The sequence below is a fragment of the Colletotrichum fioriniae genome, assembly GCF_027942845.1.
Source record: "Colletotrichum fioriniae strain IMI 355084 chromosome Unknown scaffold_5, whole genome shotgun sequence".
In the NCBI taxonomy this organism is placed as follows: Eukaryota; Fungi; Ascomycota; class Sordariomycetes; order Glomerellales; family Glomerellaceae; genus Colletotrichum; species Colletotrichum fioriniae.
Genome location: NW_027076841.1, coordinates 2,885,363 through 2,910,753, shown reverse-complemented (window position 1 = coordinate 2,910,753; position 25,391 = coordinate 2,885,363). Strand labels below are relative to the sequence as shown.

Below are 25,391 nucleotides of genomic sequence, written 5' to 3'. Positions count from 1 at the left end.
TGCCTTCGAACCCACGCACTGTGTCGCGAAGCCCTGGTCTAGGCACTTCAGTCTCTCCGACATCCTGGTTCTCTACTGCATTTCTTCGTACTACTTCACTTGGCCAGGAGTGATCCTTGCTGGTCAGTTCGGAATGGCCTGTTTGCCCATGACTATCCGCATGGTGCGTCTTTTCCTTGAGTCCGAGAGTGAGAAGGGCTTTGCTCGTATGCAGGAGCCGGTTCATCCGTTGGATGCCCGTATCATTCTGTTCATCTTGGGCGATGCTGACTTACGAGCCGCCATAATTACGAAGTGACTTGTGACGCCACTGGTCTGTTGCAAGACTGCTATGGATATGCCACCCTTTGATGGGGGTCACATCATGCCTAACTGCCTTCCTTCTTTTCCTTCCCTTTGATGATAAAAGGCTTCCTTCCCACTTCTCCCGTTTCCCTCGGCTTCTTGTAGGACCTGTAGGATCTCCATAAACCAAGATCGACACAGCATATACTATATTCGGTTCAAACATCACCATCTTGCTCTATTATCCCGGTTTTGATTTCCATCCACTGCCACGCTTCGTGTATCCTACGTCGTGCTTCCTGTCGTCTTACCTGGAAGAAGAACTTCAGCTACAATCTCTCCCAACAGTCATGGCCCCTCACCAGGATGTCCCTTCGCCGGCGGGTAGTTTCACAGCCGGCTACAACAGAATACCTTTCAACCCTACTACTTCTTCTTCAAGTCTACACATTGGAAGTCTGACTGCGGCTGAATCAAATTCTCCTCTTAGTAGCTCATACGACAGCGCATCACTTGGCGCTGATCTGCAAGAGACCCGACCGCTTGTTCCTGGTGTCTACGTACCTACCATGTGTTTTTTCGAGCCGGGTACGGAAAACGTGGACATCGACACTGTTGCTCGCCATGCAGTACGACTTGCTCATGCGGGTGTGACCGGCCTGGCCACCCAGGGCTCCAACGGAGAAGCAGTCCATCTCTCACACGCCGAGCGCCAACTCGTTACGGCAACGACACGACAGGCCCTCAACGACGCCGGGTTTTCTCATATGCCCATAATCGTCGGCTGCGGAAGCCAGAGCACACGTGAGACGATACAATACTGCACCGAGGCCTGGGCTGCTGGTGGAGACTATGCCCTGGTGCTTCCTCCGTCATACTACGCTGGCCTCTTTGCTCCGTCATCGGAAACCATCTTCGAGTACTTCCATGCGGTGGCTGATGCGTCGCCGATTCCTCTCATCATCTACAACTTTCCTGGCGCAGTAGGAGGCATGGATTTATCCTCCGACGTCATTGTGCAGCTGTCTCAACATCCCAACATTGTGGGTGTTAAGCTTACATGCGGAAACACGGGCAAGTTGAATCGCGTTGCCGCCGCTACGAGAAAGTTGGCAAAAAACCCCGACTCAAAGGCTCCGGAATTCCTCGTCTTGGCGGGTTCAGCCGACTTCTCTATCCAGGCCTTGGTGGCTGGAGGGCATGGCATCCTCGCAGGCCTGGCCAACATCGCACCCAAGGCTTGTATCAGAACCATTGAACTCTTCCAAGAGGGAAGACATGGAGAAGCTCAGGATATGCAAGAGATCGTCTCACAAGGTGACTGGACAGCGATCCAAGGGGGTGTTGTGGGCGTGAAAGCTGGCCTCCAGGCGTGGCTAGGCTATGGTGGTGTGGCCCGGAGCCCATTGCCGAAGCCCACGGCCGAGCAGATGAAGAAGTGGAAAGAAGGATTCCGTGAACTAGTCGTTCTTGAGAAGTCACTATGAGACCAACCGCCTACTCTGGCACCGGATTTCTACTCAAAACTAAACAAACACTCGCTCACGAGCCATTACTTGGTTCTGAGTCGAGCAGGAGGTGGATGAGATTGTTGGCTTACGGATTTGCATAAAGGGCTCTTTTGGTGCAGAAATTTGGCTTATTTGAGATGGTCATTGGAGTTCCACTAGGCAAGCCTGTTACGGACAGGTCTGCCTCGTTTTTTTTTTTTCCATCTCGGTTGAGCGAAAAGTTGTCTTGCTGAAGGCAAATATTTGTTCTCTTAGGATCTACATTCTACAATGTTTGATATCTTGAGCATACCGCTGTGAAATATGAGATTTGGCCAACTAAGCAACCCTTTGATATAATGAAAATTTGCCACTTGCTCTCACGTCATGTGTTGTGATCGCAACAGCCGCGATGGTTGTGTCTTCCCCCCCAAAGTTGCCACAACACATGATCCATGGCATATGAAGGGACATGTGAAGGCATGCATCACAGGCGACAATTCTTCCTTAGCCGCTGAATAACCTGATATCTGCCACGTCAGAGCGCTTCGTACACCTCGTGCAGCATAGAAATCGCCTTCTTGGGGGAATAAGACATCGTATTCCCCAGCCAATGCATTTCCATCTTCATAAAGCGGCGCTTCTGAAGAGCTCCTCCGAGAGCGGTGAAGGAAAAGAGAAAAAAGGGAGAAAGTTGAGTAACGGCGTGGCTTCGCATTGTGACACCAGCCGGCTGGCTGCATCTCTGAAGGACGGCATCATGGCGCAAACAGAAACTGGTGGTTCTGGTCGTGACACAGACGGAGGTTGTGGCCATCATTCGTTCGTTCAGGCTACAAATCAGCGCCAAGAGGGAGACGCTCAACGACGCTCGTATTAGAGACCATAGCAAAGCCGCAGCGACGGCAGTACTGACCGCTCCATCTATGCTGTTTTCCCAATTTAATTGTATGCCAGCAGTCACCCTTAGTGATTCTGGATTCAAAAACGCGGAGCGACCGAGGTTTCCCGCTTCAGGATGATGTCTATCACCAATGTTGCCTAGATGAGCAAAGACTCATCAAAAAGGAGAAGGCCCCTACAGCGCGGCCCTTGACGGTGTTGTGATACAAACACGCGCCGTTTCTATTTTGGTATACTATCGAAAAGTTAGTCCTACAGTTGTTCCTGGATGCGAAAGCTCTCCCAGGGCCGTCACCAGCTGATCATGCGTCCACCTCCTCCATACAAGATAGATGGAGGTAGAGTAACATCGTCGAACATCGTCACCATGTCGCGCAACGCTACGCGGTGGCAGGTGCACGAGCATGATGAATTTCCCACATTCTGGGTTATGATACAAGGTTGGTGACAGCACGGGATCATGGATCGGATCCGACGGCTTTTTCGTTTGCTTCAAAGTCTCGGAAGGGGGCAACTTAACTGCTCTGTGTAAAAGAAGGATAAAATCGCGGTAAGATCCCGATGTTTTGATGAAGACGTATTTGCTTCCTTCATCTGTCTCGAATTGCCTTGACGGAAACTGTATTAACACACAATGATTTCGACGTTATCACTTCTTCTTGGCATTCAGCTAGCTGCGCCATATACTATCATCGCGCAAGAGTATCCTATTGTTGGAATAAGATCCGGTATCAACGTTCGAACTGGGGAATTGCCGATAAGAAGAAACATCAATAGCATATACGGAGAAGCAGGACTGCAATGGTAGGACCAGAACTTGATGATGGAAGCCATGTTTCTCACAAACACTTAGGGACTTATACGTTGGAGCCCTCACAGCTATGCAGGACGCGAATGAAACCGATTCCATATCTTATTTTCAGGTCGCTGGTTTGTCACTATAAAGACCCTCTATCATCAAAATGTTTCGCTGACAATCGCAGGCATTCATGGACAGCCGTACATGGCGTGGTCGGGAGGGGGCCCAAAGACTGGGGCGCAAGCTGGATATTGCCCACACAACGTACGTCTTCAGAGTCTGATAGCGGAAGTGTTGATTTTCTTGCTAACATCCAACAAGCAAGGACTGTTTGGCACTTGGCATCGCGGATATCTCTCGCTTTACGAGGTTCGTGCGACCTATTTTCCAAACATGAAGACTCATTTACCGTGTGAAAACTGACTACTTGTTCCAGCAAGTGCTGGTCCGCTACGCCAAGCGTATCGCGAACACTTACCCGGAGCCTCATAAACGAGCATACGTTGAAGCTGCAGAGAGTTTACGCGTGGCATACTGGGACTGGGCAGCGGACTCCCAGGTCCCGCCCGTGACGGCGTTGCCGACAGTTGTCATCAACAAGCTCGTGGGCGGCGCCATGCAGCCAGTCGCGGCGCGCAATCCATTTTACCGTTTCACTTATCCGAAGTCGGCTCTCGATGGTAGCTTCGGCAGCTTTGATGGAAAGAATTACACGAAGAGGTGTGTTGGAGAAGGTGAAAGCTATCCCGATACGGCGAACGCGAGGCTCACGGGGTACAGCTTGAAGGAAAAGGTAGTAAGTTGATGATCTCGATTCCGAAGAGACTTATGAATCTTCAAGTTGATTGTCTGTACTGATCAATTACAGTACAATGTCTTTTTGAAAGCCACCTCGTTTGATGAGATGGTCACTACCCAGAACGAAGGCGCCAACTTTGAAGGACCTCATGGAGAAGTTCATGTCGGGGCCGCATGCGGCCAAGATCTCCTCCATCTATCAACCTCGGCATTTGAGCCACTATTGTGAGTCCTTCCTCAGTATTGTGACGCCAACTCTGATTCGTGTCCAAAGCTGGCTTCATCACGCCAATGTAGATCGCCTCATCGCCTTCTGGCAAGCCCTCCATTTCGAAAATGCCACAATGCATTTCTCCTATGCCTCATCCGAAATGTTCGCCACGCCATCCGGGACCACCGTCACCCCGCAGTACCCCTTGTGGCCCTTTACTGGGACGGGCGGTGGCCCGCTTACCAGCGAATCGGTTACTCACGTCCGTGACTGGGGGTACACGTATGCGCCGATGAGGTTCTGGGACCAAACACCAGGAGACATCAAGATGGCGATCAGCAGGACGGTGAACAGCCTTTACGGTCCTCAGGAGAATCAATCCTCTTTCATGAGGATCAGGTGGCGCAAAATGGCTCCGAGAAGGCAGTACGTCGCCAAGGTTGAAGTCGAGAGAAGTGAGCTGGAGCTACCTTGTCAAGTGCAGCTTTTCTTGAAAGGCGCGATGGCGGGCACTTTCACGTTACTGGATATGCCTAGACAGGGAAAGAGTTATGATGAGATTCCTCTAAACCGAGGTGTCGATGCTGCTGGCCTGCGTGATCGTTCGGTAAGCGAGGTTCTTGGAGGCATTGAAGACGAGCTAGAAGTGGTCATTAGCAAGGTGAGTATAACCGTCGCAATTATCTCCTTCTCATATGATGCGCAGTCTCAAGAAGACCATGTGAGACTGACAAACTTCTGAACAGCTGGATGGCACAACAACGCCGCTAGACCACGTCCCAAGCTTGAAGATTGAAGTTGAAGACCAAGAGATCGTTCCATCGGACTCTGCGGACCAACTTCCGACGCTGGGTACCAGGCGGAGTAGACCCGCAATGCTACGACCTCTGTCACTTGACTGGTATTAGATGGCTAACGTTATTCCCAAGAGAGGGATGTGTCTTCAACATACAGAATTGTTCGCGATTGTCAGATTCTTGTTTCTCTGTGAGTGAATGAGATGCCGGTACTTCTCTGCTTGTCGCTTTCGGTCCGGCGTTTGGTAATAATGTGAAGCGCATTTTGTACTTAGTAAGGTAGTGATAGGATAATAGACACCAATAAGCCCTGCCAATGGTTCGAGCTTAAGACATACTCTGCCATTCTTGCATTCCTGTGCCTGTCTGGTCTGTCAGATGACTGAAATTTCCGCCCGCCTTGGGGTTTATGGTACACACATTTGCTCATTTTGAGAAGCACGATGTGCACATATACACTGCGGAACGTTGGACGTGAGAACATGTCAAATACGAACACCAGGACACAAGAACACCAAGCCCTGGCACAACGAGACCCAAGACCAGGGCGAACGAGCGAGGTTGTGCTTAACGGCCCGAAAGGTCCGTCTGATGTGTCTTCCGGGCGCTTAAGTAGACGTCAGTCGGTGAGGATGGGGCTATCTTTGCACGGAGGACTGGCAACTAGGACTATGGCGTAAAGGTTCTTGTTCTTGTAAAGGCCAAGACCAATCAATTTCTAAATAAAGACGAGAAGATCGTCGCATGAAGGCGACAACGCAACTGATAGCTACCTACACATCCTGTCCGCCCATAAGCCACAGCGCACCGCAACTCGCCTGGAGGAGCATGCCACAGACGAGAAACACCTTGCCCGCCTGCCCATCGCTGCTAAACATCAAGCTCACAACTACAAAGACATTGAGCGGTATTCTCAGGACGCCGTACACTTGTGCCCTGACACCGTCGTCGACAACTTTCCCCTTGAGATACCCCATCGAGGGGAAATACAACCCTACGCAGGCTTCGAACAGGCAGAAGAGCCAAAAAGTCACTTGTTCCGCGCGAGGGGCGCCCGTTCCGAGAGCGAAAAATACGGCGTTGGCGGCGAACAGGACCGATAGCAGCAGCCGGGATGGCGTGGAGACGAGGGCGAGGAGGCGGGGGTACAGCAGAGAGGCGAGGAGGGTTGAAGCCATGAAGGAGGCGAAGATGATGCCGTATGGCAGTGCCTCGGGTGAAGATGAGGCCGAGACGAGAACCGGGGACCACAGTACGACAAAGAGGTACATTGAACCTTCGAACATGGTTGAGGCGAGACCGATTGTGAGAACGCGCTTGTCCGTCATTGTGGCCCAAAGACTAGGCTTATTGGCGTTGGACTTTTCCGATGAAGAAGCTTGGCCTGCCGAGCCATAGTTTTCATCCTTCACATTCCGTCAGTCAGAAAGTAGCAATAGCATAGGATGAGATGTAGCAACATACCCACTGGCTAGCAATAACACCAGCAGCAACGACCAGGAGCCCGACACTGGCCAAGAAAGGCGACTTGCATGTCCCAGTCGCGGAGACGAGCCACTCGCTCACCACACCGCTCACAATCGCGACAATGCTGTTGACGGTACTCATCAGACCGAAAGTCCGGGAAAGGTCCATGCCCTTCTCACCCAAACGGCGGGCGTGGAAATCTGTAACCATCCAGCTCTCAAAGACGCTGAATAGGAGACTCGTTCCCAGGCCGCCGAGTACGCGGCCGACGAATAGCAACGGGACGCTGGGTATCGTGGTGAGAATACAGGAGAGCGCGTATGCGGCGCAGAAGAAGAGGCAGCTGGCCTTGCGGCCGTGGCGGTCGGCTAGTGAGCCGATGAAGTAGCCGGCCACAGCGCCGGAGACGAAGCCGGTTGTGAAGAGCGTTGGCACGAAGTCTGCGGATATTTGGTGCTCGTTCTTGTAAAGAGAGTACAGAAACGGTCCCTAGTGTTGCCATGTCAGGAGGTTCCATCGTTAGATCCGGAGCATGCATGTGAGAGGCGAGCTACCTGTAGCCAGTCTGAACCCATTACGAGGGCGTAGACGACGTAGAAGGCCCATTGAGAGCCTGTCTGCTTTGGCTTCTGCTGAGAACTTTTCTTCTCATCTTTCTTCGAGGCGTCGGATTTGTGTTGGCTTCCCAAAGCAAAGAGAACGCCGCAGGCGAGGAGGAGGCCGGCGAGATTGACTTGGTAGATGTCCAGCATCGTGGCGGATACGTGGCTGGCGGCTGGGTCCTAGATTCCCAATCTTTGCACACTGGCAGACACGTAGAGTGAAGGATACTGGGTAGGGTATGAAATGAAGCCGGCTTCGATGTGAGATTGTGGTAAAAGGCGAGATTAAGAGCGAAAGCCCCGTGAGGTGGAGTTGAAGTCGTTAAACTTCGAAGTTCCAGGTGTCCTTCTCCATCTTGCACGGGGTGATTTTCCGGGGGCTGAGCTGGAGCATGGAGTGTTTCGGGCGCACAACCTCCCAAGGGGCTCTTCCAAACGTCTCGTTTTAGTTCATTGCGTTCGTCTGATGTTGAGGAGCCTAGTGTTCGGATGATTGCTTCTCTCTCTCGCGTGGACGCGTAACTTATGTAAAGCCATTGTCATATTGGCAGTCTGACTCAACGTGGACTGAGTAAGATTGAGCCACTTACAAAATGTAGAGGGACGAGAGAGAGCTGCCAAAAGCTGCGAACGAGACATGAACGGGCCCTAGACAGTGGAGATGTCTGGGGCCGTGCTATCCCTGTAACTGACACGAGCTAGGGGCCTCACAGTGTGCGGGCTCCCAGGAAGATCACTCCATAGCTTCAAACAAGATGGTTTCCGGAATATAAACACTTCGCGTATTTTTACCATCTTTCAGACCTAGGAACATGAAGGTGTACCAAAAGCACCCAGCTTCACATCAGCCTAGTGACATATTAGTCTTCGCTTTCCTGGGTTGTCTTGCGAGTCTAGTCTTCCCCTATCACTTGTCATTCTCCCATGTTTATATGGGTATGTGAGACTTCGGTCCTTACCGTTCGTTAGCGCTCGACTGAACCAACTCATCGAACAAGTGCCGTCCAGTATCCCGGACGGATCCAATGATGAAGATTATACGAAATCATCCAACGCCATATACGGCGCTGCATTTGGCATTCAACACGGGAAGCGAGCGAGCAAGTATACGTAGCAGGGAGAATAACAGGAAGGGCAGTGTCGGTTTTGCCATTTCTAAGCTATTTAGTCACCGCGAAGCCCTGCCCATATTCTGGCTTGAACCAAAGGATGCAACTGAGCTAACTACTCTATGTAACGTTCATTTTATTCCCGTGATCTTCCACACGGGATCGTCGAATCTAGTACCACCTACCGCATAGAGCCTTTGTGCGGGGTCAAGAACTAAACTTTGCTAATCAAGTCGGACGATGTTGCGGCCGGGATTGCCGTCCGGTCATCATGCATGAGGCAAGGTGATGGAAGGAAATGAAATTGAGCTCTTCGACGACTTAGTCGGACATCTAGAACTCAACTTCGACACAGACTGCGCAGCTTCGGATTTTGGTGTTGGCTCTGCTTAGACGGACAATACTCAACAATACAGACTCTCTTTCTCGAGAGTACTACTTGAGCGTTGAATGCCGTTCTAGAAGTAGTTCATTCATTTCCTTCCAGCGCGCTCTCGTCGCATGTAAACCATGCGCTTCCTCGCGCCACTCATTGCCTTTGCAGTGGCGGGATGTTGCCAATTGTTCGATCCTCTGGCCTTCGTGGACCCCTTGATCGGCTCTCAACGCGGCGGAAACGTCTTCGCCGGCGCGACACTGCCGTACGGCCTCGCCAAGGCCGTAGCCGACGTCGACGGGGAGAAGACGGGTGGTTATTCGACCGACGGGAGCAACATCACCGGCTTCAGTATCGTCCACGACAGCGGTACCGGCGGAAACCCCAGCCTGGGCAACTTTCCGCTCTTCCCGCAGATCTGCCCCGGCGACGAGCTCAATAACTGTAGATTCCGCATCGGTGACCGGGCAACGCAGCATGACGTGAACAAGACCATCGCCGAGCCGGGCTACTTCTCCGTCGAGCTTGTTTCTGGCGTGAAGGCGGACATGACGGTGTCTGAGCACGCGGCGCTCATGCGGTTCAAGTTCCCGAGCGGCGGAAGCGACCATCCGCTCATGCTGTTAGACTTGACGGATCTTTGGGCGAGTAGGCAGAATGCGTCGATCAAGATCGATACGCCCACAGGGAGAATGTTTGGAAACGGCACATTCCTGCCTAGCTTCGGTGCTGGCTCTTACACGCTTCACTACTGCGTCGACTTCTTTGGAGCCAAGGTCTTTGATACTGGAGTATGGGTCAATAACAGAGCTGGTAACGAGCCCAAGGAGTTGTTCGTCACTAGAGGGTTCAACCTGTTCTATCTCGAGGGTGGCGGCTTCGTACGTTTCAAGGAGCTGACCAATGACACTGTCACTGCCAGGGTGGGAGTCTCGTTCAAAAGCAGTGATCAGGCATGCCGTAATGCAGAGAAGGAGATTCCAGATCCGCTGAACACCTTTGATACGCTGGTGAAGACAGCAAAGGACGCTTGGAGAGAGAAACTGAGCCCCGTTTCAGTCAAGGCGGCTGGCGCAACGGAAGACTTGCAAAAGAGTTTCTGGAGCGGCTTATACCGCAACATGATTTCTCCTCAGAACTACACTGGCGAGAATCCGCATTGGGACAGCGGAATCCCTTACTTTGATTCATTTTACTGGCAAGCTTCCATTCATTTCATGTCTCCAGATCCCCTTCTCTAACGATGTGCAGCATGTGGGACAGCTTTCGTGCTCAGCACCCCTTGCTTACCGTCATCGATCCAGCAGCTCAGGCGCAAATGGTGAACTCCATGCTGGACATCTACAAGCACGAAGGCTGGTTGCCAGACTGTCGCATGTCTCTCTGCAAAGGTTGGACTCAAGGAGGCTCCAATGCCGACGTCGTCATCGTTGACTCTTACGTCAAAAACTTGACCTCGATTGACTGGAAGGTGGCTCTCGCGGCCATAACAAAAGACGCAGAGGACGAACCCCTGGAGTGGTCTTACGAGGGACGCGGCGGCCTCACCAGCTGGAAGACCCTCAACTATATCCCGTATCTAGACTTTGACCCGATCGGGTTCGGCACAAACTCACGGAGCGTGACGAGGACTCTGGAATACTCTTACAACGACTACTGCCTTGCGACCCTAGCTCAGGGACTAGGAGAGGGTCAATTACACGACAAGTACATCGCGAGAAGCATGAACTGGCAGAACTTGTGGAAAGAAGACCAAAAGTCTTTGATCAATGGCACCGACACCGGATTCTCTGGCTTCTTCCAGCCTAAGTACATGAATGGAACATGGGGCTTCCAAGATCCCATAGCTTGCTCGAATCTCGCTGGGTTCTGCTCCCTGACGACAAATCCAAGCGAGACGTTCGAGGCGAGCATCTGGCAATATCAATTGTCAGTGCCCACTCCGACTGCTTGCGATTGCAATCTAGCTAATATGTCTTCAGCATTGTTCCTCACTCCACGTCAACTCTCATCGATCTCATGGGCGGCGACGACGCCTTCGTCTCTCGCCTCAGTTACTTCCACGCATCGCCCCTGGCCGACATCTCCAATGAGCCCGTATTCTTGACCGTCTATCTCTACCACTACGCCGGTCGCCCAGGCCTCTCAGCGGAACGCATCCACAAGTACATCCCCTCGGCCTTCAACTCCTCGCGTGGCGGGTTGCCGGGTAACGACGACTCGGGCGCCATGGGGGCCTTCCTTGCATTCTCCGTCATGGGTCTATTCCCGGTTGCGGGACAAAACGTGTATCTTATCACACCGCCGTTTTTTGAGGAAGTCAGTGTCAAAATTCCGGTTACGGGGAAGAATGCCACCATCAAATGTGTCGGGTTTGACGCAGCGTACAAGAACATCTACGTGCAGAGTGCCAAGCTGGACGGGGAGGCCTATACCAAGAGTTGGATCGGACATGAGTTCTTCAGTCAGGGTAAGACATTGGAGCTGACGCTGGCAGATAAAGAATCTGATTGGGGGAAGAGTAAAGAGGCAAGGCCGCCGAGTTACGTGGCTGTGTCGAAGACGTGAGAGTGGGGATCCGCGCGTGGTATTCACAGACGTATACTCTGGTATTTATATTCCGCAGTATTCCATCATAGAATACAACACAATCACCATCGAGGCTTTATGTTCAGTTGAAGTGTAATGATAAAGCAAGGAAGCACCGCCTGATGTGTAAATGACCTAGTGGTGGAAGAGAATGCCTGGTTTCGGCAAGAGCGCGAGTTCGAGTTTGGTGGTCCTACATAAGGCCACAGGCAGCTTCTTTTTTTTATTCTTGTTCTCTTTATTTCCCTTTTTATTATTCTCTGCTTCCGATCGTTCTTCTCACTGTCAATCTAGCTACCGCACGCCCGTGGCGTCACACTTCCAAAACCTCTTGACACCAAGTCTCGTTCTCGTAGCTCACGCTGCTCTTTAGCGTACTTGCGGTCAGTAAAGTCGGCACTATCGTATAAATCGGCGACCTTTGGATCGACGGCGCTGCCAATCGAATATTCCTTCTCACTGGCGAACAAGAAGAAGGTGCCGCGGTGGGCATCATCGCAGCTCGTGTGGTGAACCACGATGTTTTCTGCGTCGGCGCAGAAGACTTTTCCGGCAGCTTTCACGCTTCGAGCGGCGAGAAGAGCGAATACCGCGGCTCGTAGGCCGGGCAGGGTAACGTGCTGTTTTTTTTATTTTGTTGTGTGGTGTTTGTTGTTCTGCAATTCTCTCACCAAGACGAGTGAAAGGGTCGTTGATTTTTGGAATATGAAGAAGACAGATTGATAGTCTTTGGTGAAGAGATTGAGTAAGGATTGGCGACTTATGGCTACGAAGACAATTTACAAGAAGCTGAATGGTGAATGAGAGGCATTCCATGGAAATCACATACACCTCCCGACGTAATTCTTAGACATCTCTCTGATGGGGATCATATGCTTAAGTGTAGCTAAATAGCGACGGATACGCTTCCTCGGTCGTATCATTGATGTAACACAGAGAGAGGCAGTCTACTGTACCTTAGCCAGATGTGATCACACAAGGTACTAAATAAACAACCAGGCTACGATCAAAATAGTGTCTATTTTGACGTGATATCCTGTCTTGAAACCCTTTTCTGTAACCTTGATTTGGTAACCGTAATCGCTTCAAGCGGACTCCATCCAGGAGTTACGGGGAAAGCCCCATTTATATCCTCAAGCCCATACCTTCCCGTCCCGTCCGTCCGACCAGTGTCGCCTTCGCATGAACCCGTTCCCAAAAATGCTGCTTTCACACAATAATCAAATCGTCGTCATCGTCATCTTCAAAAGACACCGCCTGCGGCAGGTCCATACCCAGACTCTCCCTCCCAGCCTCGCGAATCCCCTTCTCCGTCACGAATCTCGTCTTCTTCCTCACCGGCGGCTTATCGCTATTCAGCTTTTCACCTTCCTTCATCTTGGCGAGTTTGTCCTTGAGGTTGCCGCCCCATCCGAAACCAGTCTTTAGCCCTGTCGCGGCCGTCGCCGACGGGGCGCCCCGACCGAGGAGCTGGATTGCGCACTCTGTGGTCTCTTGCGTTTGATTGGGCTGAGGTGAAGGGCCAGTTCCCTATTCCTCGGCATGATGCCTAAACTCTTCATGTCAGGCTTCTGTCGCGCCCCGAGTACGTTGGAAGCTGACGAGGATGATGGCAAGTTTGACGAGGAGGTATGATTACGGTTGCGATCTGTTTGTTGCATGTACTCCTTGCCAGTGCCGGCGCCGATCTTACTCAGACGCGACATGATGCCCCTCTCCCGTTCTTGGGCGATCATCCTTCTTTTCAGATTCTCTTCTTTTTCTCTTCTGTCCATTAGTGCCTGGCCTCCGTCAATGAGTGACGCAGAACTCATTGATTTCGTAGCGAACCAATGGCTATGTGTTTCTCGGTCGTACTTCCCCGACTTCTTCTCGGCCTCAGGGTTAACAAGCTGTCTCGATTTCCACTTGAACTTCTCTCCAACACCACCAAAGTCCATTGTGTTGACCTCCATGCGACTTGCTCGCTGCTTGGAGACAGCTTCGTTGGTATGAAATTCGCAGAACTCGGTTCGTTTCTTGTTGACCCAGGAGTTGCAGAAGTCGCCATCTTTCTTGATGGATTTGCAAAATCCCAAATCTCGGGCCTTTCCAATCTCCATAATTGTGTCGGCATCAGAGTTGATCACCAGACTGAACTTTCCAGTGGCTTCTCTGCCAACTGGAGGTGGCATAATGGTCGGGTTCAGAATCGCCAGCACTGTGCCTTCTGTGAGCTTCCAAAATCGGGTGAATCCTGAGTTGAAGAGAAAAAGCTCAAGCTCCCACTTCAGATCGCATAATGTGACGACCATGTACTTCCCTCGGTCTGACTGCTTGCCATTTTGGTCAGCCCGAGGCTTGTGAGAGCGGGGTTCTGACTTTTTTGCGACGACGGCGAATACGACAATGTCCTGCTCAATGTCTGGGAGCTGAAACTCTGGAGCTTTAACCTTCCGCAGCAAGTCGGGCAATTTGAATATCTTTTTTCCAGACAGAGTCCTTGTCAAGACTTGGTGGGGAAGAATGCGCTGTGAGAGATGAAAGCTGGAGTACGGTTCAAATGCCGATGCTTCGGCCTCTGGCACGTCTGCTGGCGCGACCTTCTTCGGTCTCTGTGATTTCTGTCCAGCCATCATCCAGTCCGGTGGAGGCTCGTAGAGACCTTGGGGGTCATCGTCATCTTTGGAGGATGATGGTGCTGGAAGAGCAGGTATTGTGTCTAGCTTGCGCTGGTTGGGTTCTGCTCTGCTCATTCCACCAAGGATCTCATCTCTGGAGAAACTCGGCGCAGCTTCCTCTTGCTCGGGAATGTCAATCGCCTTTTCTTTGAACTGCTCAATCTCTTTCTGCCCAATATCAAAAGTCTCCGATCTGACCTTTTGGATTCTTTCCCTCAATCCCTGTCGGTCGACCTCTTGCGTTCTTGCTGCGGCCAGCCTCTCATTGAAGCTCAGCGGTCGTGATACCTCTTGTTGAGCAGGAGTCCGTGACCTTTGAAGATAACCGCCGAACTGCTGCTGCCCATCCTGGGAATTTGTATTCCTCCGCAGTACACTTGGTGCTCTTTTAATCCCTTTGTCGATTCCAAGCGGAACCCGGGTCGGCGATGCTTTTGGTGGTGCGGGCTGAGTCTTTCGGATTGGAGATACAGGCACCTCGATGGTGGCCTGGATTTCAGGTCGGGATAGTGCCCGGCCAACTCCAAAACCTTTCGAGGTTGGTCGCGTCTGAGTCGGTGGAGCTGCTTCCGTCCTCTCCCTTGCGCTCTGCAACTTCTTCAACTTTAATCTTGCCTGAATCTCCTGCAACTTCAACTGAAGTGTCTCCTCATCCTCGTCCTCCTGGTCGTCCATTTCGTCGATCAAATTCGCCGATCGGGCAGATAAGGTAGAGTTCGCTCGTCCCCTCTTCAACGGCGAAGGAGAGGGTGATCCTCGATTTTGAAGACGTCTGAGGCGCTCGCGACCGCTCGGGGTGCTAATGAGGGCTTCGTGAGGAGATCGGGGAGGCCATTGAGGCTCGTCGGGCGGGGGGGCTACGTTGATGTTATGATGTTGATCGTTTAGAATGTCAATTCATTACGAACCAGGAGGCATCTTGCCGGGGTATCACAATGGTGTAGACGAGAGCGTAGCTGTCGTATATCCAGTCCGCCTTCCGGAAAAGACCACTTGATGGAGCTTTAACGCCACAAGCCCATGACCCGCCAGCCGGCCTTGTCAGCTTCGTCTGGCGCAAGACTCGAATGAAAGTCGAGACGAGGGGTCTGTGCTGGCAAACAAACAGGAAGCGGACAAAGAAAAGGAGACGATAGCGACCGATGAGAAGGGCGTGAAATGCGGCTAAAGGAGTGACGTCGAAGTTGGTGAGCCAAATGACCGCCTAAAACAAAATAAACCAAAGAGTGCGAATAGTGCGGTAAGGATGCCTCGAAATCGTTATCGAATTGTCGCATCTGAACTTCGTCGTCACGATAAGCCTGGTCAGACTAGCCTGAGAAGAGGAGTTTGACGTGGAGTCGTCGATGGCTTTGCCATGTTGCCATTGGCTGTAGTCGCGTCAAACCCCAGGAGACGCGATCCACTTTTTAATTGAACCCGGCGCGTCGTCGCGTAAGAGCACAGCACAGACAGAAAGGGTCCTATTAACTTCTAAGTCCAAAGAAGACCGATCTCAGAGGAAAGTACCAGGTATCTCCGTCCCACTCACTTTTGACCATCATCAGCTTGGCTGCTCCCATTCAACCTTCAACGCACCACCAGATCTTTCTTGCGACCTCTTACACAATTCACAGCCGTTCTTTCTAGGTCAATTGGTCTGTTTTTGGTGCAAATCACTCCTTGAACATCATCAACCTAACTCCTATACACACATTATCTTCACCATGGCGAGAACAAGAGCGACCAAAGCCGCACCGGCGGCAAAGACAGAGTCGAGCAATGCCTCCTCGACGGCCAAATACACTCTACCCGAAGAGTCGTCAAGTGCTCCCCAGCTGTTCATCATCCCCCAAAAAGCTACGCGTGAGGCTCGCATAGTCTCTCTTCCCAACCCTCGCTACTCCAAGCCCACCCGCTATTTGCTTTGCCCGGAGACAGGCATCTACGAGTTCACAAAGGTTGCTGCCCCGAAGACGACACCAAGGAGCTGGATGATTGAGGGGCCCGCTGGCACACTGGAGGAGTCGGAAGCAAAGGACGGATCTCGATTTGAAGCCGAAGTCACCAATGGCGCCGACCTGTTTGTCGCAACGGCCGTGGACCCTCTGTTCCTACTAGTTCCAGGCCTATTTGGTACCGCCAAGTCAACGGACACGAAGCGACTGTTCCTTTCAAGCGACGACCACTTCGATGCAGTTTCAACATCGTCTTCTCACATGTCCGAAGCTCTGCGATGCCCCAAGACGAGAGCACTCCTCGAGTCACGCATGGAAGCCGTGTGTGATACCGTCGACGCTGGCGATGAGAAGATGTACCGGCTGAGCGAGAAGAAGCTTGTTCTTCAGATTCTCGCAAAGGCACGGTCTATGAGCTCCAAGGGACTCCCCGCCAGTATGGACGAGAAGTTTGTCAAGAAAGTCTTGGAAGCTCCTATTCAAGTTCAGAAGTCACAAGCTGTCAAGGTGGAAGTGGCTGCGAACGAAGCGAATACGTCAACACCGTCGAACGAATCTGGTGAGTCCCAGTCGTCCGTATCGACTGTCGACAGCAAAGCCTCAGCAATATCCAATGCTTCCACAGCAGCCACATCTGTCGATGGAGAACCATCAGAAGAAACCGTCGTTAGTGCTATCCAAGCCTCCACCGAGGTGAACAGCTTGCAACGGCTCAAAGTTGCTTTCAGCTTCATCTGCTCGGGCTACGTTGCGCCAGGCATTGCGTTAATCCTGAAGAAGCTTCTTGCCGACAAGGAAACTTCAGGTGTCGACTTCTCGCCATTGGACGAATACTTGGTTCAACTCGCCAAGCTTCGCACAGAAGCTGCCTCATCCCGCTCCATGGCCGACTACTCGAGGAAGCGCATGCTCGACGAGGAAGAGGAGGAGGCCCGCGCTGAGAAGAAGCGCAAGATGGAAGAGGAAAAGAAGAAGAAGGCCAGCCAAACGCGAGGTGTGAAGGCCTTGAGCAAGGTCAACACCACGGGCATGAAAAAGATGAGCGACTTCTTTAAGAAGAAATAGGCTAGCCGGCGGCCGACCATTTGAATGCATTCATTTTTGGGTATCGGTACTCGTTCACAAACAAAATGTATCGTCCCCTTACTCCGTACCTCTAGCTCGGCCCCGATATCCACCGCGAACGCTCGCTGCGCCTCTGCCGATCCTCGATGTGCTACTCGAGTAGCTGTGACCGCGGGTTGCCGATGAGGTGCCTCGCAGACGCCCACGAGAAACTCCCCGACCACGTGGTGCATTGCCGACTGCCGCCTGTCTCTGTCGCTCTTCGTCTTCCTCCTCTCTCTTCCGACGAGCCGCCTCGCGCCGCTTCTCCTCTTCAGCCGCCCGTCTCTCGGCAAGCTGCTGCTTCTGTAGAGTCTCTGCCTCCAGTTGTACCAAGTCATTACTTGCGCCTTGCCAGTTGGGATTCAGAATGAGTCGCTGATTGTGTTCGGTTTGGGAGAGGATTCGGGTCCAGGTGTTGAGGAGGGTGGATGCGTTTGACACAGTGCTGCCAACAGTCTAGAAGGCGAGGTCAGCTGGTTTCATTTCAAAGAAGCTTCTCGCAGGGTGGCGCACATTCATGTTGCCCTTGGCCTTGTCAAGGGTGCTGATTATGCCTTCAATGGCAGCATTGATGTTCCGCACTCCCTCCAATTCTTTCCGCAAAGAAGCCTCTCTGTCATAAGGGACGTTCTGGGTCTGATTTGCGGGCGTCTTTGGTGTCTTTGGGGTCTTTGGTGTTCTAGGAGTTTCAGGCCGCTCGGAGGGAGGTGCGCCTCTGCCCTCAGGGCCAGGGGATGCCCATATGTCCTCCGTGATAGAATCGTCGGTGTAGTCCGCCATAGTATTAGTGTTGGCGTTCAGCTGCAGCTACAGATTGGTCGTGGCTCTACCCTATCCGACGATTGTCGGTACAGACTTGGGTGAGGGGACGTTCCGTTTGAAGCGCGGTCTAACTTGTCTGTATCGTCAGGAAGTGCGGCGCAAGATGGAGTGTGACGTTATTTGTTGATGGATCAAGACTTTTGGTTTAGAGGTGTCCGGCGGCTTGGGGGAAAATGTGGGATGCAACGAGTGAGGGGCACTAGGAGTGGAGACACTGCGGTGCCAAAGGTACGAATAGCCCGGTGTAAAGTGGCCTGTGCTTTGCTACAGCAGCTGTAAAGTGTACCTACGGACACCTACAGATAGTGACAGTGCTCGCTCGTTCGAGCGCTGTTGATTTTACGCGAAAATTCGCGTCTCCTGAGTAGTCAACGCGTCCCCGCTGCTATGGTGGGGTTCGCTTAATTTAAAGAGAGAAATGAGGCTTGAGTGGTGAGGTGCAGGTGCAAAACGGGGGGCTGGGGCTGGTGCGCTGCAAAACGCTCGGCTCACCCTCACCTCACTCCCGTCCCCAGCCTCTACATTTCCCAGCCTCCAGCCTTCTCCCACGTTTTTTGAGACCATTTCCTTTTGCATCCCAACTGCCGCCCCATGATCGCGAACATCATCCATCCCATTCCACACATCCACTTCTCACTTACATCACCTGTAGCCAGAGCAACCAGAGACATCACAAACTGAACCGTTTCAACATCTCTGCAGCTGCCTAGTATTATTGAAACTCATTAGGTCGCTTCATCTCTTGATACTCTGATTGCCGGAGTTCATCTAGAGTCTTCTACCAATATCACCTTATCTCCCTTCTATTATCATCACCACCTCACTTTGGCGGCAACCACAACCCGGCGCTAAGAGAAAAGAAGAAAAAGAAACAAAAATCGATCCGCGCGCCTTCTCACCTTGACCAACAGTTGCATTCGCAATTGAAATCCAAAGAAATCTGAACAGGAAGGAACGGTACACCACCACTAGACGACCCGGGCTGCCTGCCTGCCCTTTTCGACACAATGGCCACCGCCTTCGCAGCATCAACACCTTCACCTCCCCCTACCATTCGCACACCACCGACACCCAGACATGGCTGGAGCGACAACTGGGAACCTTATTCTCCTCGCAAGTCGGCACGTATTTCATCTCGTCGAGCTGCAAACCGAACTCCTTCTCCGCAACCACCGACTCATCGCACTCCTCCTCGATCAACTCGCAAACCCATCGCACCTTCCGCCGCCGCAGCCATTATGTCACCTGCCGCTACACCTCAAAAGAAGCGCCAACCTGCGCAAGATTCCGTTCATCGCGCTTCTGGTTCCTTGACCGCCGACAACTCATCGCACGCTGCGTCGTCGCTCGGTATTGACAGGATGGATCGCCAATCGAACCACACCGCCTCGACTCGTCGCAGCGGCATGCTGCCCACGCCAGCCAAGACGCCCAAGAAGGCACCTACTGAGAAGCAAACTGCGCACATCAAGTCGGTCGCGCGCAATCTCTTCGCAAACGACGACGAGGCGTTGGTCACACCCAAGAAAAAGCGAACCCCGAAGAAGTATTCCGGCAATTCGTTGGAGAGCTTCACGGCCACCGAAGTAGAAGAAAAGATCGAGATCTTCACCGATTCGCAAGACCGCGTTCCTGTGCCCGACTCCAGCGTGGACAACCCGTTTTATGGCGATAGCGTCACCGTCGACAGAGAGCCCCCGCGCCGCCGCAGCAAGCGCAAGGTCGCGATTCCAGGAGAAGCAGCGCAAGGCGTTGACGATGCACTTCAGCGTGAGGACGGCATGGTCTATGTTTTGTAAGTTAACTCGCATACCTACAAGAGAAAAGAAAGAACCTCGCTAACCGCCATCACAGCCGAGGAAAGAAGATCTTCCGCAAATTCGCTGAGCCCGAAGATGAAGACGACGAAGAGGGGAGCTCAAGCGAATCACGTCTTCGTAGACCGCTTACGCGTTCTGCCATCAAGCCGCGCCTACTCTTCCCTGTCGTACCCAAGGCCCCTGCGACAGGTACTACTCTCGAGGAAGAGGAAGCTGTGACCGACATCGAAGATCACCATCTCGAGGACGATGAGGAGGTTGAGGAGGCGCCAGAGACCCCGGCCGAGATCGAGGAAGAGGCTCCCGCAACTCCCAAGGCACCCAAGTTTGGCCAGACGGTCGCAACCCCACCGTCGACCAGACGCACCACCCGCTCGGGATTGAAGGCGGAAGAACCGTCACCGATCAAACGCAAGACTCGTGCGAGTCCCTTTGACGACTGGCCGCGTGTCAAGAGCCGCCATGGAAGCAGTGCTACAAAGCGCGCGGGCGACGAGCTCGAAGCTTCTGCTCCCAAGCGAACTCGTACTTGATTTCATACTTGTACGATTAATTCCATCTCTGAGTATCGATCGTTGCGCAACTCGACGACTTGGAGTCTGGGTCATTACTTGGCTTCGATCAAGATTAGGAGTGGAGGAAAGCACAATTCTCGATAGGCTTTTGTGTAATGGTTACTTAACTTCACTTTCTGGACAAGGGAAAAAGTGGCTACGGGATATTAGCGGTATCCTCAGTCAGATGCCCTTTTTCTACTAGGGTAGACTTTTTGTTTCACTGGGTATTGGGACAATACTTGTAAAGCCTGCGAGAAGGATTGGGATTACGGCGTTTGTTAAGCCTTCCACCAAGGGCTAATACTGCGTGTAGGGAGAGGGCTGCGATTAGCTCTCAAAAAGTCTGCAGAACAGGACAACACGAACAATACGAACGATTTTACATAGCATCATTACGTTTCTGAACTGCCTGCGAATTTTGAAGCGAATTTCGATTACAAACATGTCCGTAACATCACGTACAGCTAGAGAATGTTCTTGCGATGAATCGTTCATCCCGGATGCTCATGTAAGCCAAGAAAGAGCCTGACCACGTCGGTGCTGTGGGAAGGCCCGACGTTGGCTGGAGGTGCCGTTCCCCTCTGAGAGCGGGCACCGGGTATCCTTCCGTGTCCAACAAACGTCAACTTGCCCCACTATTGCAACCCCTCCATCCCACTTTGCACTCTCTGAGAGTCTGTCTCGAGTTCCCTCATCCAGAAATTCACTTACTAGGTGGTAACTCATTTTCCTCACCTTGGAAGTCATAGCATTTACTGTTGTTCACGACATCAAGTGACTTCTGTTCTAACTTTCCAACTCGTGCCCAAATAGTCTCGTGGTCATCTAGCACCTTAGTGTTAAGCCAAGACCCGCCATCCACGTCTTGCCGCGGGGCAATTTCGTCGACTCCGAAATCTTTTTGACTTTCAACTTCCTTTTCAGACCTTACCTTACCAACCAACCTTCAACTCACCTCAACTTGACTCACTTCAACAGCGCAAAGCACCAACCAGCTGTCACCATGCACATCCTCCTCACCAATGACGACGGCCCGCCATCACCTCACTCCTCCCCGTACGTCCACTCCCTCGTCCACCAGCTCCAGCAAGCCGGCCATGTCGTCTCCGTCTGCCTCCCGCACACCCAGCGCTCCTGGATCGGCAAGGCGCACATGATCGGCCAAACCGTCAAGCCGCTCTACTACCGCCCCTCCACCGAAGGCCTCTTCGGCACCGAGGGCACGACCACGACCAGGCCCTCGGCCAACGGCGCCGACGACGAGTGGATCCTCGTCGACGGCACTCCGGCGTCGTGCGTACAGATCGGCCTGCACCACTTCTTCCAGGAGCGCGGGCCGGTCGACCTGGTCGTCAGCGGACCCAACTACGGCCGCAACACGACGGCCGTGTTTGCGCTGAGCTCTGGCACGCTGGGCGGCGCCCTCGAAGCCGCGGTGTGTAAGAGCAAGGCGATTGCGCTGAGCTACGCCTTCTTCTCGCGGAACCACGACCCCGTCATCATCGAGGGCGCCGCGAGGCACTCGGTCAAGGTCATTGAGAAGTTGTACCAGCAGTGGCCTGCGGGTGACGAGGTGGACCTGTACAGCGTCAACGTGCCGCTTGTCGAGGGTGTTGAGACGCACAAGACGTACTTTACAAACATGCTGCAGAACTATTGGCGCGACGGCAGCTGTTTCCAGGAGATTGAGGGTGATGCTGGTGACGAGGATGAGGAGGAGGAGAAGATTCGCGAGGGCGCGTTTGGGGAGACGTCAGCTGAGAAGCCGAAGCAGGGCGAGGAGGCAAAGGCTGGGGGTGAAGTTGCCAAGGGCCATCGACACAAGCACTTCAAGTGGGCGCCGAGATTCACAGATGTGTATCAGAGCGTTGAGGAGGCTGCTCCTGGCAATGATGGATGGGCCGTCAAGGAGGGCTACACGAGGTATGTGATGCCACGGCCTGATGTTGATGAAATTGACACTTCCTTGGATGTGCGTATACTAACTACTCATAGTGTGACGCCCCTGAAGGCCAACTTCTGGCATGCTGCCCAGGAACTCCATCAGAAGGAGCTGATTCTGTAAGTGAGCCCTTGATATTTAAAGAGATGTAGGTGCGCATGAGCACTGTATCAGCGAGAAAGAGATACAGAGACAGAGAAAGAGCGTGACATGGCGATGTAGCCGGGGTAGGATGTCAGGACACGTTATTACACGGATGCATGAAGCGTAAACAGCTAGAGATGAAAGAGACGATCAAGACATATAGAGGGACTCCCTCTTGGGGGCAAGCTCGGCATGTACTCTTACCGCTCTCGATCGCTTTTTTGGGAGAAAGACAATAAATCACACGAGAATCATATTCTTACGTCTTTTTCTCATCTGTAGTGACAGCCCACAAGCTGAGGCGCCCGCCGCAAAGGCAGAGACAGAGGTCACTCGCTCGTCGACCAGACTTCCCATGCGAAGTTCGACCTTTGGTGCCCAGCAGCAGTCGACCGCTGACACCACCACGGCGACGACAGTCGCGAAGCCAGAGTTCCACGCCATCATCAACTACGAGGACCCGTACGTCCAACCGCTCATTCTCGAGGCCATGGAACGCCTCTTCCCCGGCGCATACTCTCTCCTCCCCGCGCCGCAGGAAACCGCCGACGAAGACACCGACGCCACGAAACTCGCCGCCAGTCTCCCCTCGCCCGACACAAAGATCCTGCACATCGCGCCCTACGAGTCCCTCGACTTTGACCACGTCGCCGCGCACCCGACCACGTCCCTCGTCAACAGCTACGTCATCCGCAAAGCCCTCATTAGAAAACATTACCTGTCGTCGACGGTGGACCACTGGATTGCCAAGCACCCTTCCTCGTCGCTCAAGACGCACGTCAAGCGCGGGGAGCACTTTGAGGTGGACTACGCCGAGTTCCTCGACGACGCGCTCGTCGAGGCGTTTGATCTGCGGGAGAGCATGGACAGGAACGAGGGCATCGAGGAGGAGAGTGAAAAGGAGTGGTGGATTCTGAAGCCGGGAATGAGTGATCGCGGGCAGGGGATTCGGCTGTTTAGTTCGATGGAGGAGTTGCAGGGTATCTTTGATGAGTGGGAGGAGGAGAGGCCGGACAGCGACGATGAGGATGAAGATGAAGACGAAGGGAATACTACTACTACTGCGGGAGGTGGTGAACGTGAGGGAGGATCAGGAGGGGACTACATCACGACCTCGCACCTTCGCCACTTTGTCGCCCAGCCGTACATCCACCCGCCACTCCTCCTCCCCTCCGACACCCGCAAGTTCCACATCCGCACGTACGTCCTCTGCATCGGGAGCCTCGACGTCTACGTCTACAAGCCTATGCTGGCGCTCTTCGCGGGCAAGACTTACCGCGCGCCGTGGGAAGACGCGGACCTGGACGGTCACCTGACGAATACCTGCCTACAAGGAGGAGGCGAATCTGCCTTGCCGCCCGTGAAGCAATTCTGGGACCTCGTTTCGTCTTCCTCTTCCGGTCTCCCCGCCGCCACGGCAGGCCGCATCTTTGAGCGAATATGCGACGTCACGGGCGACATCTTTGAAGCTGCGGCGCGGGAGATGACGATCCATTTCCAGCCCCTTGGCAACGCCTTTGAGGTGTTCGGGCTGGATTTCCTCGTGGATGAGGAGGCTAGGCCCTGGCTGCTCGAGGTGAATTCGTTCCCGGATTTCAAGCAGACGGGCGGAGACCTCATGGGCGTGGTGGCCGGGTTCTGGGAGGAGACGTTGAGGAAGGCTGTTGGTGGGTTCTTTGGTGTTGAGCCCGCTGGTGGTGCTACTGCAGATGGAGACATGGTTCATGTTAGACGAGTTGATTTGGGCAGACGGTAAGGCGTTTTCTTCTTCTTCTCCCTCTCTTAGATCCATCGGCTTCCCTTCTTGGAGTTGGATATGATACCGGGGCGCCAGTAGTTACGGATGTGAGATTGGAAACAAACGGCAAGGCAGACACGCAAAAAGTAGACATGTTTTTTTTTTTTTCGTTTGATGATCCTGCGTCTATTCAAATCTAGAAACACCAAGAAATATCAAAGCAAAAATACCATCACAATGCTATATCACCGGAAACATTACTAGACCATCACGCAATTTCTTGGCAGGCAGATAAGGCATTTTCCCCATTCTTCCAAAAAGCTAAACAAGAAAAAAAAAAAGAAAAAAAACCTTTGGGACAGACTTTTCCATAAATTTACTTACTTACCTTGGCCGTCGTTGAGATAGTCACCATGCCCCAAATCCCCTTGATGTCGTAAATTGCCAAGACGTAACGATCTCCCTCTAACGCCTTGCCAATGCTGTATGGCCTGCCAAGTCTTGCGGGAACTAAGGAAAGCACAACGACTTGGCTTTTATTCTTAAAAAAAAATCTCCTCGGCGATGGAGGCATTGCTGCATGCAAGCACAGTATCTAAACGTTTGCCAAGCATTGCCAAGAAGGGGTAGTGCAAAGTACACATACGCAACCAAACCATGTTGCTTTTCGTATTCTACACAAAGAACGGTCATTTACTATTGTGTCATCAAATGTGCAATTTCATTTTAGGAAGAAAAAAAAAGTTTAGACGAGGTTGAAATTCTTGATATGGTCATCCAAAGGATCTGTTGTAAGTTGAATTTTACAGCCGGAGATTTCGGACTGTACGCTGACCGCCCTTCCTTTGCGGCCCCGCAAGCCCGTTGAAGGCGGAAAGGCAAAACGACGCCACGCCATCACACTGTTACACACATACACATAGGTACAATCCGCGAATCCCGGACAATAGTATTGCGCGGCGGCGGCGGGCGCCGCGAGAACGAGCAAGTCTTGGGGGATTGTCGACGGCTTTGTTTCGGTGACACCAGGTTGAATTTCAAGTACGGGTCGTCAGACATTGGGGTACTACACACCACCACCACGTGGTTGGCTGCAGTGAAACATCTTGGGGCCGGCGAGCACAGCCTCAATGACTGGCCTGGGGATATACCTACCGAACCGGGTTGCCTCTTCGACTGGGTGTCACAAAGGAGGCCCCAGCCGAGACGTGTCAGTTAAAGCGCGTATTCGATATTAA

The 25,391-nt window shown here is 52.7% G+C and overlaps 9 protein-coding genes across 9 annotated transcripts; 6 read left to right on the top strand and 3 right to left on the bottom strand.

Moving 5' to 3' along the window:
• Nucleotides 1-635: 635 nt before the first annotated feature.
• Nucleotides 636-1,772, top strand: N0V96_005423 (uncharacterized protein; the record flags this gene model as incomplete). Its single annotated transcript, XM_053197523.2, has 1 exon — nucleotides 636-1,772. The coding sequence occupies one exon, from the start codon at nucleotides 636-638 to the stop codon at nucleotides 1,770-1,772; it is 1,137 nt and encodes a 378-aa protein (XP_053045063.2).
• Nucleotides 1,773-3,045: 1,273 nt separating this feature from the next.
• Nucleotides 3,046-5,394, top strand: N0V96_005422 (uncharacterized protein; the record flags this gene model as incomplete). Its single annotated transcript, XM_065757396.1, has 7 exons — nucleotides 3,046-3,118; nucleotides 3,662-3,741; nucleotides 3,799-3,846; nucleotides 3,914-4,197; nucleotides 4,397-4,500; nucleotides 4,573-5,147; nucleotides 5,233-5,394. The coding sequence occupies 7 exons, from the start codon at nucleotides 3,046-3,048 to the stop codon at nucleotides 5,392-5,394; spliced, it is 1,326 nt and encodes a 441-aa protein (XP_065614165.1).
• A 662-nt stretch (nucleotides 5,395-6,056) lies between these two features.
• On the bottom strand, nucleotides 6,057-7,502 carry N0V96_005421 (uncharacterized protein; the record flags this gene model as incomplete). Its single annotated transcript, XM_053197525.2, has 3 exons — nucleotides 6,057-6,689; nucleotides 6,748-7,239; nucleotides 7,305-7,502. The coding sequence occupies 3 exons, from the start codon at nucleotides 7,500-7,502 to the stop codon at nucleotides 6,057-6,059; spliced, it is 1,323 nt and encodes a 440-aa protein (XP_053045065.2).
• A 1,469-nt stretch (nucleotides 7,503-8,971) lies between these two features.
• N0V96_005420 (uncharacterized protein) lies at nucleotides 8,972-11,405 on the top strand (the record flags this gene model as incomplete). Its single annotated transcript, XM_053197527.2, has 3 exons — nucleotides 8,972-10,035; nucleotides 10,089-10,766; nucleotides 10,820-11,405. 3 exons carry the CDS (start codon nucleotides 8,972-8,974, stop codon nucleotides 11,403-11,405), a joined length of 2,328 nt encoding a protein of 775 aa, XP_053045067.2.
• Nucleotides 11,406-11,716: 311 nt separating this feature from the next.
• N0V96_005419 (uncharacterized protein) lies at nucleotides 11,717-15,004 on the bottom strand (the record flags this gene model as incomplete). The annotated part of the gene is made up of 5 exons (XM_065757395.1): nucleotides 11,717-12,046; nucleotides 12,642-12,910; nucleotides 13,066-13,193; nucleotides 13,284-14,943; nucleotides 14,995-15,004. The coding sequence occupies 5 exons, from the start codon at nucleotides 15,002-15,004 to the stop codon at nucleotides 11,717-11,719; spliced, it is 2,397 nt and encodes a 798-aa protein (XP_065614164.1).
• Nucleotides 15,005-15,792: 788 nt separating this feature from the next.
• On the top strand, nucleotides 15,793-17,088 carry N0V96_005418 (uncharacterized protein; the record flags this gene model as incomplete). Its single annotated transcript, XM_053197529.1, has 1 exon — nucleotides 15,793-17,088. The coding sequence occupies one exon, from the start codon at nucleotides 15,793-15,795 to the stop codon at nucleotides 17,086-17,088; it is 1,296 nt and encodes a 431-aa protein (XP_053045069.1).
• Nucleotides 17,089-17,166: 78 nt separating this feature from the next.
• Nucleotides 17,167-17,910, bottom strand: N0V96_005417 (uncharacterized protein; the record flags this gene model as incomplete). Its single annotated transcript, XM_053197530.1, has 2 exons — nucleotides 17,167-17,586; nucleotides 17,644-17,910. 2 exons carry the CDS (start codon nucleotides 17,908-17,910, stop codon nucleotides 17,167-17,169), a joined length of 687 nt encoding a protein of 228 aa, XP_053045070.1.
• Nucleotides 17,911-19,190: 1,280 nt separating this feature from the next.
• On the top strand, nucleotides 19,191-20,305 carry N0V96_005416 (uncharacterized protein; the record flags this gene model as incomplete). The annotated part of the gene is made up of 2 exons (XM_053197531.2): nucleotides 19,191-19,747; nucleotides 19,807-20,305. 2 exons carry the CDS (start codon nucleotides 19,191-19,193, stop codon nucleotides 20,303-20,305), a joined length of 1,056 nt encoding a protein of 351 aa, XP_053045071.1.
• Nucleotides 20,306-21,332: 1,027 nt separating this feature from the next.
• Nucleotides 21,333-24,171, top strand: N0V96_005415 (uncharacterized protein; the record flags this gene model as incomplete). The annotated part of the gene is made up of 3 exons (XM_053197532.2): nucleotides 21,333-22,252; nucleotides 22,325-22,390; nucleotides 22,698-24,171. 3 exons carry the CDS (start codon nucleotides 21,333-21,335, stop codon nucleotides 24,169-24,171), a joined length of 2,460 nt encoding a protein of 819 aa, XP_053045072.1.
• Nucleotides 24,172-25,391: the final 1,220 nt, after the last annotated feature.